The 20,015-nt window shown below is 53.3% G+C and overlaps 1 protein-coding gene across 1 annotated transcript; it reads right to left on the bottom strand.

The window, feature by feature from the left end:
* Positions 1-14,774: 14,774 nt before the first annotated feature.
* Positions 14,775-18,198, bottom strand: LOC142922874 (uncharacterized; the record flags this gene model as incomplete). Its single annotated transcript, XM_076063816.1, has 2 exons — positions 18,084-18,198; positions 14,775-15,662 (listed from the first exon to the last, which is right to left on the bottom strand). A coding segment is annotated over exon 2 (703 nt), but the record flags the coding sequence as incomplete, so codon positions are not given.
* Positions 18,199-20,015: the final 1,817 nt, after the last annotated feature.

Raw genomic sequence — 20,015 nt, 5'->3', positions numbered from 1 at the left:
AGTGAGTGAGTGGAGTTTGTATGATCTCCCCCTGTTCTACGGAGTGAGTGAGTGGAGTTTGTGTGATCTCCCCCTGTTCTACAGAGTGAGTGGAGTTTGTGTGATCTCCCCCTGTTCTACATAGTGAGTGAGTGGAGTTTGTGTGATCTCCCCCTGTTCTACAAAGTGAATGAGTGGAGTTTGTATGATCTCCCCCTGTTCTGCAGAGTGAGTGAGTGGAGGTTGTATGATCTCCCCCTGTTCTGCAGAGTGAGTGAGTGGAGGTTGTATGATCTCCCCCTGTTCTGCAGAGTGAGTGAGTGGAGGTTGTATGACCTCCCCCTGTTCTACAGAGTGAGTAGAGTTTGCGTGATCTCCCCCTGTTCTACAGAGTGAGTGAGTGGAGTTTGTATGATCTCCCCCTGTTCTACAGAGTGAGTGAGTAGAGTTTGTGTGATCTCTCCCTGTTCTACAGAGTGAGTGGAGTTTGTATGATCTCTCCCTGTTCTACAGAGTGAGTGAATGGAGTCTGTATGATCTCCCCCTGTTCTGCAGAGTGAGTGAGTGGAGGTTGTATGATCTCCCCCTGTTCTACGGAGTGAGTGAGTGGAGTTTGTGTGATCTCCCCCTCTTCTACACTGTGAGTGAGTGGAGTTTGTCTGATCTCCCCCTGTTCTACAGAGTGAGTGATTGGAGTTTGTGTGATCTCCCCCTGTTCTACACAGTGAGTGAGTTGAGTTTGTATGATCTTCCCCTGTTCTACAGAGTGAGTGAGTGGAGTTTGTGTGATCTCCCCCTGTCCTACAGAGTGAGTGAGTGGAGTTTGTGTGATCTCCCCCTGTTCTACAGAGTGAGTGAGTGGAGTTTGTATGATCTCCCCCTGTTCTGCAGAGTGAGTGAGTGGAGGTTGTATGATCTCCCCCTCTTCTACGGAGTGAGTGAGTGGAGTTTGTGTGATCTCCCCCTCTTCTACACTGTGAGTGAGTGGAGTTTGTCTGATCTCCCCCTGTTCTACAGAGTGAGTGGAGTTTGTGTGATCTCCCCCTGTTCTACATAGTGAGTGAGTGGAGTTTGTGTGATCTCCCCCTGTTCTACAAAGTGAGTGAGTGGAGTTTGTATGATCTCCCCCTGTTCTGCAGAGTGAGTGAGTGGAGGTTGTATGATCTCCCCCTGTTCTACAGAGTGAGTGAGTAAAGTTTGTGTGATCTCTCCCTGTTCTACAGAGTGAGTGGAGTTTGTGTGATCTCCCCCTGGTCTACAGAGTGAGTGAGTGGAGTTTGTGTGATCTCCCCCTGTTCTACAAAGTGAGTGAGTGGAGTTTGTGTGATCTCCCCCTGTTCTACACAGAGAGTAAGTGGAGTTTGTCTGATCTCCCCCTGTTCTACAGAGTGAGTGAGTGAGTGGAGTTTGTATGATCTCCCCCTGTTCTACGGAGTGAGTGAGTGGAGTTTGTGTGATCTCCCCCTGTTCTACAGAGTGAGTGGAGTTTGTGTGATCTCCCCCTGTTCTACATAGTTAGTGAGTGGAGTTTGTGTGATCTCCCCCTGTTCTACAAAGTGAATGAGTGGAGTTTGTATGATCTCCCCCTGTTCTGCAGAGTGAGTGAGTGGAGGTTGTATGATCTCCCCCTGTTCTACAGAGTGAGTGAGTGGAGTTTGTATGATCTCCCCCTGTTCTGCAGAGTGAGTGAGTGGAGGTTGTATGATCTCCCCCTGTTCTACAGAGTGAGTAAAGTTTGCGTGATCTCCCCCTGTTCTACAGAGTGAGTGAGTGGAGTTTGTATGATCTCCCCCTGTTCTACAGAGTGAGTGAGTAGAGTTTGTGTGATCTCTCCCTGTTCTACAGAGTGAGTGGAGTTTGTATGATCTCTCCCTGTTCTACAGAGTGAGTGAATGGAGACTGTATGATCTCCCCCTGTTCTGCAGAGTGAGTGAGTGGAGGTTGTATGATCTCCCCCTGTTCTACGGAGTGAGTGAGTGGAGTTTGTGTGATCTCCCCCTCTTCTACACTGTGAGTGAGTGGAGTTTGTCTGATCTCCCCCTGTTCTACAGAGTGAGTGATTGGAGTTTGTGTGATCTCCCCCTGTTCTACACAGTGAGTGAGTTGAGTTTGTATGATCTTCCCCTGTTCTACAGAGTGAGTGAGTGGAGTTTGTGTGATCTCCCCCTGTCCTACAGAGTGAGTGAGTGGAGTTTGTGTGATCTCCCCCTGTTCTACAGAGTGAGTGAGTGGAGTTTGTATGATCTCCCCCTGTTCTACAGAGTGAGTGGAGTTTGTGTGATCTACCCCTGTTCTACAGAGTGAATGGAGTTTGTGTGATCTCACCCTGTTCTACAGAGTGAGTGGAGTCTGTATGATCTCCCCCTGTTCTACAGAGTGAGTGAGTGGAGTTTGTGTGATCTTCCCCTGTTCTACAGAGTGAGTGAGTGGAGTTTGTTTGATCTCCCCCTGGTCTACAGAGTCAGTGGAGTTTGTATGATCTCCCCCTGTTCTACAGAGTGAGTGGAGTTTGTATGATCTCCCCCTGTTCTACAGAGTGAGTGGAGTTTGTGTGATCTCCCCCTGTTCTACAGAGTGAGTGGAGTTTGTGTGATCTCCCCCTGGTCTACAGAGTGAGTAGAGTTTGCGTGATCTCCCCCTGTTCTACAGAGTGAGTGAGTGGAGTTTTTTATGATCTCCCCCTGTTCTACAGAGTGAGTGAGTTGAGTTTGTGTGATCTCTCCCTGTTCTACAGTGTGAGTGGAGTTTGCATGATCTCTCCCTGTTCTACAGAGTGAGTGAATGGAGTCTGTATGATCTCCCCCTGTTCTGCAGAGTGAGTGAGTGGAGGTTGTATGATCTCCCCCTCTTCTACGGAGTGAGTGAGTGGAGTTTGTGTGATCTCCCCCTCTTCTACACTGTGAGTGAGTGGAGTTTGTCTGATCTCCCCCTGTTCTACAGAGTGAGTGAGTGGAGTTTGTGTGATCTCCCCCTGTTCTACAGAGTGAGTGGAGTTTGTGTGATCTCCCCCTGTTCTACATAGTGAGTGAGTGGAGTTTGTGTGATCTCCCCCTGTTCTACAAAGTGAGTGAGTGGAGTTTGTATGATCTCCCCCTGTTCTGCAGAGTGAGTGAGTGGAGGTTGTATGATCTCCCCCTGTTCTACAGAGTGAGTGAGTAAAGTTTGTGTGATCTCTCCCTGTTCTACAGAGTGAGTGGAGTTTGTGTGATCTCCCCCTGGTCTACAGAGTGAGTGAGTGGAGTTTGCGTGATCTCCCCCTGTTCTACAAAGTGAGTGAGTGGAGTTTGTATGATCTCCCCCTGTTCTACAGAGTGAGTGAGTGGAGTTTGTATGATCTCCCCCTGTTCTGCAGAGTGAGTGAGTGGAGGTTGTATGATCTCCCCCTGTTCTACAGAGTGAGTGGAGTTTGTGTGATCTCCCCCTGGTCTACAGAGTGAGTAGAGTTTGCGTGATCTCCCCCTGTTCTACAGAGTGAGTGAGTGGAGTTTGTATGATCTCCCCCTGTTCTACAGAGTGAGTGAGTTGAGTTTGTGTGATCTCTCCCTGTTCTACAGTGTGAGTGGAGTTTGCATGATCTCTCCCTGTTCTACAGAGTGAGTGAATGGAGTTTGTATGATCTCCCCCTGTTCTGCAGAGTGAGTGAGTGGAGGTTGTATGATCTCCCCCTCTTCTACGGAGTGAGTGAGTGGAGTTTGTGTGATCTCCCCCTCTTCTACACTGTGAGTGAGTGGAGTTTGTCTGATCTCCCCCTGTTCTACAGAGTGAGTGAGTGGAGTTTGTGTGATCTCCCCCTGTTCTACAGAGTGAGTGGAGTTTGTGTGATCTCCCCCTGTTCTACATAGTGAGTGAGTGGAGTTTGTGTGATCTCCCCCTGTTCTACAAAGTGAGTGAGTGGAGTTTGTATGATCTCCCCCTGTTCTGCAGAGTGAGTGAGTGGAGGTTGTATGATCTCCCCCTGTTCTACAGAGTGAGTGAGTAAAGTTTGTGTGATCTCTCCCTGTTCTACAGAGTGAGTGGAGTTTGTGTGATCTCCCCCTGGTCTACAGAGTGAGTGAGTGGAGTTTGCGTGATCTCCCCCTGTTCTACAAAGTGAGTGAGTGGAGTTTGTATGATCTCCCCCTGTTCTACAGAGTGAGTGAGTGGAGTTTGTATGATCTCCCCCTGTTCTGCAGAGTGAGTGAGTGGAGGTTGTATGATCTCCCCCTGTTCTACAGAGTGAGTGAGTAGAGTGTGTGTGATCTCTCCCTGTTCTACAGAGTGAGTGGAGTTTGTGTGATCTCCCCCTGGTCTACAGAGTGAGTGAGTGGAGTTTGTGTGATCTCCCCCTCTTCTACACTGTGAGTGAGTGGAGATTGTGTGATCTCCCCCTGTTCTACACAGAGAGTAAGTGGAGTTTGTCTGATCTCCCCCTGTTCAACAGAGTGAGTGAGTGAGTGGAGTTTGTATGATCTCCCCCTGTTCTACAGAGTGAGTGAGTGGAGTTTGTGTGATCTCCCCCTGGTCTACAGAATGAGTGAGTGGAGTTTGTGTGATCTCCCCCTCTTCTACACTGTGAGTGAGTGGAGTTTGTCTGATCTCCCCCTGTTCTACAGAGTGAGTGAGTGGAGTTTGTGTGATCTCCCCCTGTTCTACAGAGTGAGTGGAGTTTGTGTGATCTCCCCCTGTTCTACATAGTGAGTGAGTGGAGTTTGTGTGATCTCCCCCTGTTCTACAAAGTGAGTGAGTGGAGTTTGTATGATCTCCCCCTGTTCTGCAGAGTGAGTGAGTGGAGGTTGTATGATCTCCCCCTGTTCTACAGAGTGAGTGAGTAAAGTTTGTGTGATCTCTCCCTGTTCTACAGAGTGAGTGGAGTTTGTGTGATCTCCCCCTGGTCTACAGAGTGAGTGAGTGGAGTTTGTGTGATCTCCCCCTGTTCTACAGAGTGAGTGAGTAAAGTTTGTGTGATCTCTCCCTGTTCTACAGAGTGAGTGGAGTTTGTGTGATCTCCCCCTGGTCTACAGAGTGAGTGAGTGGAGTTTGTGTGATCTCCCCCTGTTCTACAAAGTGAGTGAGTGGAGTTTGTATGATCTCCCCCTGTTCTACAGAGTGAGTGAGTGGAGTTTGTGTGATCTCCCCCTGGTCTACAGAGTGAGTGAGTGGAGTTTGTGTGATCTCCCCCTCTTCTACACTGTGAGTGAGTGGAGATTGTGTGATCTCCCCCTGTTCTACACAGAGAGTAAGTGGAGTTTGTCTGATCTCCCCCTGTTCTACAGAGTGAGTGAGTGAGTGGAGTTTGTATGATCTCCCCCTGTTCTACGGAGTGAGTGAGTGGAGTTTGTGTGATCTCCCTCTGTTCTACAGAGTGAGTGGAGTTTGTGTGATCTCCCCCTGTTCTACATAGTGAGTGAGTGGAGTTTGTGTGATCTCCCCCTGTTCTACAAAGTGAATGAGTGGAGTTTGTATGATCTCCCCCTGTTCTACAGAGTGAGTGTGTGGAGTCTGTATGATCTCCTCCTGTTCTGCAGAGTGAGTGAGTGGAGGTTGTATGATCTCCCCCTGTTCTACAGAGTGAGTAGAGTTTGCGTGATCTCCCCTTCTTCTACAGAGTGAGTGAGTGGAGTTTGTATGAACTCCCCCTGTTATACAGAGTGAGTGAGTAGAGTTTGTGTGCTCTCTCCCTGTTCTACAGAGTGAGTGGAGTTTGTATGATCTCTCCCTGTTCTACAGAGTGAGTGAATGGAGTCTGTATGATCTCCCCCTGTTGTGTGATCTCCCCCTGTTCTACATAGTGAGTGAGTGGAGTTTGTGTGATCTCCCCCTGTTCTACAAAGTGAGTGAGTGGAGTTTGTATGATCTCCCCCTGTTCTACAGAGTGAGTGAGTAGAGTTTGTGTGATCTCTCCCTGTTCTACAGAGTGAGTGGAGTTTGTGTGATCTCCCCCTGGTCTACAGAGTGAGTGAGTGGAGTTTGTGTGATCTCCCCCTGTTCTACAAAGTGAGTGAGTGGAGTTTGTATGATCTCCCCCTGTTCTACAGAGTGAGTGAGTGGAGTTTGTATGATCTCCCCCTGTTCTGCAGAGTGAGTGAGTGGAGGTTGTATGATCTCCCCCTGTTCTACAGAGTGAGTGAGTGGAGTTTGTATGATCTCCCCCTGTTCTGCAGAATGAGTAAGTGGAGGTTGTATGATCTCCCCCTGTTCTACAGAGTGAGTAGAGTTTGCGTGATCTCCCCCTGTTCTACAGAGTGAGTGAGTGGAGTTTGTATGATCTCCCCCTGTTCTACAGAGTGAGTGAGTAGAGTTTGTGTGATCTCTCCCTGTTCTACAGAGTGAGTGGAGTTTGTATGATCTCTCCCTGTTCTACAGAGTGAGTGAATGGAGTCTGTATGATCTCCCCCTGTTCTGCAGAGTGAGTGAGTGGAGGTTGTATGATCTCCCCTGTTCTACAGAGTGAGTGAGTAGAGTTTGTGTGATCTCTCCCTGTTCTACAGAGTGAGTGGAGTTTGTGTGATCTCCCCCTGGTCTACAGAGTGAGTGAGTGGAGTTTGTGTGATCTCCCCCTGTTCTACAAAGTGAGTGAGTGGAGTTTGTATGATCTCCCCCTGTTCTACAGAGTGAGTGAGTGGAGTTTGTATGATCTCCCCCTGTTCTGCAGAGTGAGTGAGTGGAGGTTGTATGATCTCCCCCTGTTCTACAGAGTGAGTGAGTGGAGTTTGTATGATCTCCCCCTGTTCTGCAGAGTGAGTGAGTGGAGGTTGTATGATCTCCCCCTGTTCTACAGAGTGAGTAGAGTTTGCGTGATCTCCCCCTGTTCTACAGAGTGAGTGAGTGGAGTTTGTATGATCTCCCCCTGTTCTACAGAGTGAGTGAGTAGAGTTTGTGTGATCTATCCCTGTTCTACAGAGTGAGTGGAGTTTGTATGATCTCTCCCTGTTCTACAGAGTGAGTGAATGGAGTCTGTATGATCTCCCCCTGTTCTGCAGAGTGAGTGAGTGGAGGTTGTATGATCTCCCCCTGTTCTACGGAGTGAGTGAGTGGAGTTTGTGTGATCTCCCCCTCTTCTACACTGTGAGTGAGTGGAGTTTGTCTGATCTCCCCCTGTTCTACAGAGTGAGTGATTGGAGTTTGTGTGATCTCCCCCTGTTCTACACAGTGAGTGAGTTGAGTTTGTATGATCTCCCCCTGTTCTACAGAGTGAGTGAGTGGAGTTTGTGTGATCTCCCCCTGTCCTACAGAGTGAGTGAGTGGAGTTTGTGTGATCTCCCCCTGTTCTACACAGTGAGTGAGTTGAGTTTGTATGATCTCCCCCTGTTCTACAGAGTGAGTGAGTGGAGTTTGTGTGATCTCCCCCTGTCCTACAGAGTGAGTGAGTGGAGTTTGTGTGATCTCCCCCTGTTCTACAGAGTGAGTGAGTGGAGTTTGTATGATCTCCCCCTGTTCTACAGAGTGAATGGAGTTTGTGTGATCTCACCCTGTTCTACAGAGTGAGTGGAATCTGTATGATCTCCCCCTGTTCTACAGAGTGAGTGAGTGGAGTTTGTGTGATCTTTCCCTGTTCTACAGAGTGAGTGAGTGGAGTTTGTTTGATCTCTCCCTGGTCTACAGAGTCAGTGGAGTTTGTATGATCTCCCCCTGTTCTACAGAGTGAGTGGAGTTTGTATGATCTCCCCCTGTTCTACAGAGTGAGTGGAGTTTGTGTGATCTCCCCCTGGTCTACAGAGTGAGTGAGTGGAGTTTGTGTGATCTCCCCCTCTTCTACACTGTGAGTGAGTGGAGTTTGTGTGATCTCCCCCTGTTCTACAGACTGAGTGAGTGGTGTTTGTGTGATCTCCCCCTGTTCTACAGAGTGAGTGGAGTTTGTGTGATCTCCCCGTGTTCTACATAGTGAGTGAGTGGAGTTTGTGTGATCTCCCCCTGTTCTACAGAGTGAGTGAGTGGAGTTTGTGTGATCTCCCCCTGTTCTACAGAGTGAGTGGTGTTTGTGTGATCTCCCCCTGGTCTACAGTCATCCAACGCATGGCCGGTGCCATGTGCTGAGATGGCTACTGGCGGATGCATCAGCTTTGCTGCGTTATATCCACCCAGCGCTCCGCTCATTGTTGTGAGCGTCGCTCCTCTGCCCTCCGTTGTTGGAGGGCGACTGCCTTCAATTGGCCAGCAGTAGCAGTAGCGTCCTTCACGAGCCTCCTCCTCCACAGCAGCCGATCTTGACACTGCTGGAAGCAACCTTCTACAAGTCAACTCAGCTCCATATGCCCCTGTACCACATCACTCCATCTCTTCTCTAGCCCATGTCACTCACCTACTCACCCACTCACTCACCCACTCACCCATCACTCCATCTCTTCTCTAGCCCATGTCACTCACACACTCACCCACTCACTCACCCACTCACCCATCACTCCATCTCTTCTCCAGCCCCTGTCACCCACACAATCACCCACACACTCACCCACTCACCCATCACTCCATCTCTTCTCCAGCCCCTGTCACCCACACAATCACCCACACACTCACCCACTCACCCACTCACTCACTCACCCACTCACCCACTCACCCATCACTCCATCTCTTCTCTAGCCCGTGTCACCCACACAATCACCCACACACTCACCCACTCACCCACACCCTCACCCACTCACCCACACACTCACCCACACACTCACCCACACAATCACTCCATCTCTTCTCTAGCCCGTGTCACTCACCCACTCACCCACACACTCACCCACTAACCCATCACTCCATCTCTTCTCTAGCCCGTGTCACTCACCCACTCACCTACAAACTCACCCATCACTCCATCTCTTCTCTAGCCCGTGTCACTCACTCACTCACCCACTCACCTACACATTCACCCACTCACCCATCACACTATCTCTTCTCTAGCCCGTTTCACTCACCCACTCACCCACACACTCACCCACTGACCCATCACTCCATCTCATCTCTAGCCCGTTTCACTCACCCATTCACCCACACACTCACCCACTGACCCATCACTCTATCTCTTCTCTAGCCCATGTCAACAACAACAACCGCCATTCGCCACTAAGTGGTGGTGACGTCACCACGACGCTTGTGCCAGGCCATGTGCACCTTGAGGCCACGTGAAGTGTCTAACGCCCGCTGGCCATGAGGTCACGGGGCAGACCCAGGTGCCATGGGTCGAATGACTGAGATAACTGGCTGATGCACCACCTGTGCCCCCTACTGTGCCAACCTGCTGTGCTTTAGCCACCCGGCACTCCGCTCCTTGTTGTGAGCGTCGCTCCTCCACCCTCCGTTGTTGTTGGAGGGCGACTGCCTCCAACTGCCCAGTAGCGTCCTTCACGAGCCTCCTCCACAGAGGCCGATCTTGACACCCCTGGTACCAGTCATCGGCAAGTCCACTCAGCTCCACGTCCTCCTGTACCACATCACTCCATCTCTTCTCTAGCCCGTGCTGCGCCCGTTTAGCCCCTTCGATCCGGCCAAACAAAAGCTGTTTCAGCATGCGGTGGCTGGGCATGCGGGCTTCATGACCCAGCTAACGCAGCCTTGCCTGCCGGAGGAGCTCACCGATGGGACCTTGCCCAGATCTTTCAAGGATTTGTGAGCTCCTCATACAATGCAGCCTGGTTAAACCTAGGATAGATCGTAGGCAGGCTAGTCTAAATGTTTCTAACCGGCGAAGATGTTACATTAAGGGGGTCCACGTTTCGCAAGCGTAGAGAAGGGAGGGAATGACCATTGCCGAGAAGACCTGAAGCTTAGTGTGGAGCGACAGACCAGGTAGCTTCCACACAGCGTTACGCAACCGATGAAAAGATATTGCCGCTCGACTGATTCGGAGTGAGACCTCTGCTGTTAACCTGGAGCCGGTCATAAGCACACTGCCCAGGTATGGGAAACTCCCCACTCTCTCCACAACTGCCCCATCACCGATTGGGAGTTGTGGGGGTGGAGTGTCCGATGGTACAAAATGCCCAGGCAGGTGCTTAGTTTTGATGGGGCTGATGGTAAGGCCCCATCTCTAAGTGGCACGCTCCAGGCTCAGCAGCAGCGTCTCCAACTCCTCCTCTGACTGAGCAGCTATTACCAAATCATCAGCATACATAACGTGGTTGAGCAATAGGGAGCCATACCTTGACCGCACCTGGGCATCGATCAGCCTCCCATTATATCTGTACCAAATGGAGATTCCCACGGTACAGCTATTGAAGGCTTCACGAACTACGTAGTCAAAATAGATGTTAAATAATGTGGGAGCCAGAGGCCATCCCTGTCGCACCCCAAGGTGTACTGGGAATGGCTCTGACTCCCGGCCACGTAGTTTTACCCGGGCCCGCTCACCATCATGAAGATCCTTAATGATCGTGAGCAGAGGGTCAGGTACTCCAAAAGCACGAAGAACAACCCAGAGCCCAGGCCTACTGATGGTATCATAGGCCTTGACCAGGGCAATAAAGCAGAGCTGTAGGTCTTGTGGGAATTCCCTACGCCTCTGCTGTAGCAGACGGACAGAAAATATGGCATCTGTGCAGGACCGCCCTTTCCTGAAACCACATTGGGGCTCCGCAAGCCTCTCCTCAGCGTGCCTGGCAAGGCGATGCTGAATAATCCTTGCCAGGACCTTTCCCGGCACACTGAGGAGTGTGCACACACACACACATCATAGAAACACACATGTACACAACATTATAGATACACGCATAACATCACAGACACACACATCTTAGAAACACACGCATAACACACACGTGCGCACACACACATCATACACACACACATGCACACACCACAAACCACCACACACCACCCCCCAACACACACCGCACCACTGCACTCCCACCACACCACTCACACCCCACACACACCCCACACACACCACACACCACACACACCACTCACACCACACACACAACACTCACACCACACACACACCACACACACCACCCCACACACACCACACAGACCACCCCACACACACCACACACACACCACACACACCACCCCACACACACCACACACACCACCCCACTCACACCACACACACCACCCCACACACACTACCCCACACACACCACTCACACCACACACACCCAACTCACACCCCACTCATACCACACTCACCACACACACCCCACTAACACCCCACTCACACCACACACACCACTCACACCACACACACCCCACTCACACCCCACACACACCACACACACCACACACACCACACACACCACACACACCACACACACCACACACACCACAAATACCACACACACACCATACACACACCACACACACACCACACACACCACAAATACCACACACACACCATACACACACCACACACACAGCACACACACCACACAAACACCACACACCACACACACCACACACACACCACACACACCACACACACCACCCCAAACACCACCCCACACACCCCACACAGACCACCCCACACACACCACTCACCCCACACACACCACTCACCCCACACACACCACTCACACCACACACACCCCACTCACACACCACACACACCACACACACCACACACACACCATACACACACCACACACACAGCACACACACCACACACACACCACACACACCACACACACCACACACACACCATACACCACACACACCACACACACCACACACACACCATACACACACCACACACACACCATACACACACCACACACACCACACTCACCACACACACCACACACACAGCACACACACACCACACACACCACACACCCCACACTACACACACCACACACACCACACACACCACACACACCACACACCCCACACACACAGCATACACACACCACACACACAGCACACACACACCACACACACCACACACACCACACTACACACACCACACACACCACACACACCCCACACACACCACACACACACACACCACACTCACCACACACACCCCACTAACACCCCACTCACACGCCACACACCACACACACACCACACACACCACACACACCCCACACACACCACACACACCACACACACACACCACACACACCACACACACCCCACACACACCACCCCACACACACCCCACACACCACACACACACCACACACACCACACACACCCCACACACACCACACACACCACACACACCCCACTCACACCCCACTCACACCACACTCACCACACACACGCCACTAACACCCCACTCACACCACTCACACCACACACACACCACACACACCACACACACACCCCACTCACACCACACACACCACCCCACACACACCACACAGACCACCCAACACACACACCACACACACCACCACTCACACCCACACACCACACACACCCCACACACACCACACACACCACACACACCCCACTCACACCCCACTCACACCACACTCACCACACACACGCCACTAACACCCCACTCACACCACTCACACCACACACACACCACACACACCACACACACACCCCACTCACACCACACACACCACCCCACACACACCACACAGACCACCCAACACACACACCACACACACCACCACTCACACCCACACCACACACACCACATACACCACTCACACAACCCACACACACCACCGACACCACACACCACCACCCCTCACAAAGCACACACACCACACACCACACACCACACTCACACCACTCACACCACACACACACACACCACACACACCACACAGACCACACTCACACCACACACACCACACACACCACACACACCACACACACCACACAGACACACCACTCACACACACACCACACACACCACTCACACACCACACACACCATACACACACCACACTCACACCACACACACCACACACACACCACACACACCACACACACACCACACACACACCACACACACACCACACACACCACACACACCACACACACCACACACACACCATACACACACCACACACACAGCACACACACACACCACACACACCACACTCACCACACACACCACACACACACCACACACACCACACACCATACACACACCACACACACAGCACACACACCACACACACAGCACACACACCACACACCCCACACTACACACACCACACCACACACACACACACCACACACCACACTCACCACACACACCCCACACACACCACCCCACACACACCCCACACACCACTCACACACCACACACACCACACACCACACACACCATACACACACCACACACACCACACACACCCCACACACACCCCACACACACCACCCCACACACACACCACACACACCACACACACACACACACACCACACACCACACTCACCACACACACCCCACACACACCACCCCACACACACCCCACACACACCACTCACACACACACACCCCACACAACTCACACACACCACCAACACCACACACCACCACACACACACACACCACACACACCACACACAACAACACACACCACACACACCACCACTCACAACACCACCACACACACCACCACACACCACACACACACACCACACACACTACACAACCCACTCACAACCCACTTACACCACACTCCCACACACCACCACACACACACACATCACCACACTCCCACACACTCACACTCCCACACACCACTCACACCACCAACACCACACACACCACACACCCCCCACTCACACATCACACACACACCACACACACCCCACACACACCCCACTCACACACCACACACACCCCACACACCCCACACAACCCACTACCACACACCCCCCACTCACACACCCCACACACCCCCCACACACACCACCCCACTCACACAACCCACTCCCACACACACACCACACACCCACTCACACCACACACCCCACTCACACACACACACCACACACACCCCACACAACCCACTCACACACCACACAACACCCCACACACTCCCACACTCCCACACACCACACACAACCCACTCCCCCACACACACCACCCTACTCACACACTCACACTCCCACACTCCCACACACCACACTCCCACTCACACCACACACCACACACCCCACTCACACACACACACCACACACCCCCCACACACCCCATACACCCCACACAACACACCACCCCACTCACACCCCACACTCCCACACTCCCACTCCCACACACCACACTCCCACACCACACACACACCCCCCACACAACACACCACCCACACAACACACCACCCCACACACCCCACACATCCCACACACACCACACTCCCACACACATACCACACACACCCCACACAACCCACACACACACACACCACACACACCCCACACAACCCACTCCCACACTCACACTCCAACACTCCCACACACCACCCCACTCACACCCCACACTCCCACTCCCACACTCCCACACACCACACTCCCACACACTCCCACACTCCCACTCCCACACACCACACACAACCCACTCCCCCACACACACCACTCCACTCACACCCCACACCCCACACTCCCACTCTCACACTCCCACACACCACACACACCACACACACACCACCACCACACACACCACCACACACACCACACACCACCCCACACTCCCACTCCCACACTCCCACCACCACACACCACACTCCCACACACACACACCCCACACTCACACACCCCACACTCCCACATCCCACACCCCACACTCCCACTCCCACACTCCCACTCCCACACTCCCACACACTCCCACACACTCCCACACACCACACACACCACCACACAACACCCCACATAACACACACCACACACCACACACCCCAACCACACTCCCACACTCCCACACACCACACTCCCACACTCCCACACTCCCACACTCCCACACTCCCACACCACTCCCACACACTCCCACACACCACCCCACCTGTACGTCATCCAGCAGCACGCCTCCACGTCCGTCTCGTCGATGCGCCAGTAAGCCAGCTCCTCCTCGAACAGGGGCCCGCAGACGTCCGCCGGGCAGTGCAGCTTCCCCGTGCGGTAGTAGTTGAGCACGTGGGCGAACACGGCCGGGTGCCGGTCGAAGAAGAACTCGCGGGCCCTCGAATCCCAGTGCTGACCGCCACCACCGCCGCCGCCTGATATCGAACCCACCAACCAAGCAGCCAGCACCGGCACCGGCACCGGCACCGGCGCCGGCGCCGGTGCCGCCGCCGCAGCCGCCGCCGGCGATGTCCGGCTCGGCCAGCCAGGCGAGACGCGTGCCGGGCAGGGCGCGCAACGTGCTCCGGTAGGTCACGTGGCGAGTGCCACCCACGTTGATGACCACGCGTCCTTCACGAGGGCCGCCTCCACCGCCTCCGCCGCCACAGCCTCCACCGCCTCCGCCGCCGCAGCCGCAGCCGCAGCCGCAGCCGCAGCCGCAGCCGCCGGTGACACCTCCGCAACAGCAGCCGCCTAGAGGACCGCCGGCTCCGGTGTCATCGCCGCAGCACGTGCCGGTGCCGGTGCCGGGTGCCGGTGCCGCCGGCACCGGCACCGGCGTCTTCATCGTCGGAGCCTCCGCCCATGGCGCCGCAGAAACGAGAGCGAGTCCCGAACCCTGCGCCGTTGTTGTTGTTGCTGCTTCCTGCTACGCTTCCTGCTGCTGCTGCTGCTGCTGCTCCTGCTGCTGCTGCTGCTGCTGCCTTACGAGCACCGCCACCGCCTCCACTGCCTCCGCCGCCTCCGCCCGCGCTGCCGCGATAAGAGGAGACACACACGGAGCTGATCATGGAGACGAGGTGGTGATGGTGGTGGTGGTGGGGGTGATGGTGGTGGTGATGGTGATGACGGAGGAGAGGGCCAGAGAAGAGGAGCGAGGAGAGAGGGGCATGAGTAGTAGGAGGGTGGTGGTGGGTGGGTGGTGGGGGGAGAGATGCAGAGAGAGAGATGGGGAGAGAGATACGCAGATAGAGATACGCAGAGAGAGAGAGAGAGATTTAGAGGAGAGAGATGCACAGAGAGAGATTTAGAGGGAGAGAGATACAGAGAGAGAGATGCACAGAGAGAGAGAGATGGGGAAGAGAGATACAGAGAGAGAGAGACAGCAAGATTTAGAGGAGAGAGATGCAGAGAGCGAGCGAACGAGCGAGAAAGCGAGATGCAGGCACTCTCTTGCGCAGGGGGGGGGGGGGGGGGGTGATGGTGGGAGGGGTGACAGAGAGACGCAGACGCAGGGGATATCGAGAGAGAGACACACAGAGACACAGAGAGACACACAGAGACACAGAGAGAGAGAGACACACACACAGAGACACAGAGAGACACAGAGACACGAGACACACAGAGAAACACAGGGACAGAGAGAAAGACAGAGAGACACAGAGACAGAGAGAGAGAGACACAGAGACGCAGAGACACACAGAGAGAGAGCAGGAGAGAGACAGAGAGAGACACAGAGACACAGACACACAGAGACACACAGAGACACGCAGAGAGAGAGAGACACACAGATAGAGAGAGCAGGAGAGAGAGACAGAGAGAGACACACACAGACACACAGAGATACAGAGAGAGAGAGAGACACACACACAGAGATACACAGAGAGAGAGACACACACAGAGACACAGAGAGAGAGAGAGAGAAAGACACACAGGAGACACAGAGACACAGAGAGAGAGAGAGAGACACACAGGAGACACAGAGACACAGAGAGAGTGAGCGAGCGGTGGCTGAGTGATGGAGAGAGGATCTGGAGCGAGATGCCTCAGACGGCAGAGAGACAGAGAGACAGACAGCTAGCGGTGGCTGAGTGATGGAGAGAGGATCTGGAGCGAGATTCCTCAGACGGCAGAGAGACAGAGAGACAGACAGCTAGCGGTGGCTGAGTGATGGAGAGAGGATCTCGAGCGAGATGCCTCAGACGGCAGAGAGACAGAGAGACAGCGAGCGAGCGGTGGCTGAGTGATGGAGAGAGGATCTGGAGCGAGATTCCTCAGACGGCAGAGAGACAGAGAGACAGCGAGCGAGCGGTGGCTGAGTGATGGAGAGAGGATCTGGAGCGAGATGCCTCAGACGGCAGAGAGACAGAGAGACAGAGAGACAGACAGCTAGCGGTGGCTGAGTGATGGAGAGAGGATCTGGAGCGAGATGCCTCAGACGGCAGAGAGACAGAGAGACAGAGAGACAGACAGCTAGCGGTGGCTGAGTGATGGAGAGAGGATCTGGAGCGAGATGCCTCAGACGGCAGAGAGACAGAGAGACAGCGAGCGAGCGGTGGCTGAGTGATGGAGAGAGGATCTGGAGCGAGATGCCTCAGACGGCAGAGAGACAGAGAGACAGAGAGACAGCGAGCGAGCGGTGGCTGAGTGATGGAGAGAGGATCTGGAGCGAGATTCCTCAGACGGCAGAGAGACAGAGAGACAGCGAGCGAGCGGTGGCTGAGTGATGGAGAGAGGATCTGGAGCGAGATGCCTCAGACGGCAGAGAGACAGAGAGACAGAGAGACAGACAGCTAGCGGTGGCTGAGTGATGGAGAGAGGATCTGGAGCGAGATGCCTCAGACGGCAGAGAGACAGAGAGACAGCGAGCGAGCGGTGGCTGAGTGATGGAGAGAGGATCTGGAGCGAGATTCCTCAGACGGCAGAGAGACAGAGAGACAGCGAGCGAGCGGTGGCTGAGTGATGGAGAGAGGATCTGGAGCGAGATTCCTCAGACGGCAGAGAGACAGAGAGACAGAGAGACAGACAGCTAGCGGTGGCTGAGTGATGGAGAGAGGATCTGGAGCGAGATGCCTCAGACGGCAGAGAGACAGAGAGACAGCGAGCGAGCGGTGGCTGAGTGATGGAGAGAGGATCTGGAGCGAGATTCCTCAGACGGCAGAGAGACAGAGAGACAGACAGCGAGCGGTGGCTGAGTGATGGAGAGAGGATCTGGAGCGAGATGCCTCAGACGGCAGAGAGACAGAGAGACAGCGAGCGAGCGGTGGCTGAGTGATGGAGAGAGGATCTGGAGCGAGATTCCTCAGACGGCAGAGAGACAGAGAGACAGACAGCGAGCGGTGGTTGAGTGATGGAGAGAGGATCTCGAGCGAGATGCCTCAGACGGCAGGGGACGACGTCTCGGAATGCCAGAGCAGCCAAGGCCGCGTGGTGAGAAGGGACATCACGACTGACATCTTCAGGGTGATGATGATGGTGGTGGTGATGATGGTGGTGGTGGTAGTGTCCAGCGTGATGGCTGGGTGGTGGTGGTGGTGGTGGCTGTGCTGATGGTGCAAGCAGCGATGATGATGCTGATGCGGCGAGGGGAGGGGCGAGGTGGGGGGGAGGGGTGGTGGGGGGTGGGTTGGTGGGGAGAGTGGGTGGGTAGAGGTGGTGGGGGGTGGGGGTGACTGTGTGTGTGTGACTGTGTGTGTGTGACTGTGTGTGTGTGTGTGTGTGTGTGTGTGTGGTGTGTGTGTGTGTGTGGGGTGTGTGTGTGGTGTGTGAGTGTCTGTGTGTGTGTGAGTGAGTGTGTGTGTGGTGTGTGTGTGTGTGGGGTGTGTGTGTGGTGTGTGAGTGTCTGTGTGTGTGTGAGTGAGTGTGTGTGTGGTGTGTCTGTGTGTGTGTCTGTGAGTGTGTGTGTGGTGTGTCTGTGTGTGTGTCTGTGAGTGTGTGTGTGGTGTGTCTGTGTGTGTGTCTGTGTGGTGTGTGTGAGTATCTGTAGGGGTGAGTGTGTGTGAGTGTGTGTGTGGGGGTGAGAGTGTGTGGGGCGTGTGAGGTTTCTGTAGGGGTGAATGTGTGAGTGTGTGTGTGGGGGTGAGTGTGTGTGAGTGTGTGTGAGTGTGTGGTGTGTGTGAGTTAGGGATGAATGTGTGTGTGTGGGGGTGAGTGTGTGTGTGTGAGTGTGTGTGGTGTGTGTGTGGGGGTCTATGCGTCGCGTGTGTGTGTGTCTGTGTGTGTGTCTGTCTGTGTGTGTGTCTGTGTGTGCTGGGTTTTTCGGAGTGCGGATGTCATTACATCATCGCTGCTACTGCTACCACCATCATCATCATCGCTACCATCATCATCAACTACCACCATAATCACTACCACCATCATCATCACTACCACCATCATCATCGCTACCATCATCACCACCACTACCATCCACATCATCATCACTACCACTATCATCATCACTACCATCATCACTACCATCATCATCACTACCACCACCATCATCATCACTACCACCATCATCATCGCTACCATCATCACCACCACCATCATCATCACCACTACCATCCACATCATCATCATCACCACCACCATCATCATCACCACTACCATCATCATCATCACTACCACCATCATCATCACTACCATCATCACTACCATCATCATCACTACCACCATCATCATCATCACTACCACCATCATCATCATCACTACTACCACCATCATCACTACCACCATCATCATCGCTACCATCATCACCACCACCATCATCATCATCACCACTACCACCATCATCATCATCACTATCATCATCACTACCACCATCATCATCGCTACCATCATCACCACCACCATCATCATCATCATCACTACTACCACCATCATCACTGCCATCTTCATCATCACTACCACCATCATCATCACTACCACCATCATCATCATCACTACCACCATCATCATCATCACTACCACCATCATCATCATCACTACCACCATCATTCATCACTACCACCATCATCATCACTACCATCATCATCACCACTACCATCATCATCATCATCACCACTACCATCATCATCACTACCACCATCATCATCACCATCATCACTACCATCACCATCATCATCACTACCACCATCATCACCACCTTCATCATCATCACCACCATCATAATCACTATCATCACTACCACTATCATCATCATCACTACCACCATCATCATCATCACTATCATCATCACTGCCACCATCATCATCACTACCACCACCATCATCACTACCATCATCACTACCATCACCATCATCACTACCACCACCATCATCACTACCATGATCATCACTACCACCACCATCATCACTACCATCATCATCATCACTACCACCATCATCATTACTACCTCCATCATCA

Source organism: Petromyzon marinus, unplaced genomic scaffold, assembly GCF_048934315.1.
Source record: "Petromyzon marinus isolate PM22_M1 ecotype Great Lakes invasive population unplaced genomic scaffold, UKy_Petmar_22M1.pri1.0 PM_Scaffold_195, whole genome shotgun sequence".
Taxonomy (NCBI): Eukaryota; Metazoa; Chordata; class Hyperoartia; order Petromyzontiformes; family Petromyzontidae; genus Petromyzon; species Petromyzon marinus.
The sequence above is the reverse complement of the archived record's forward strand: the minus strand, read 5'-3'. Positions and strand labels throughout refer to the sequence as shown.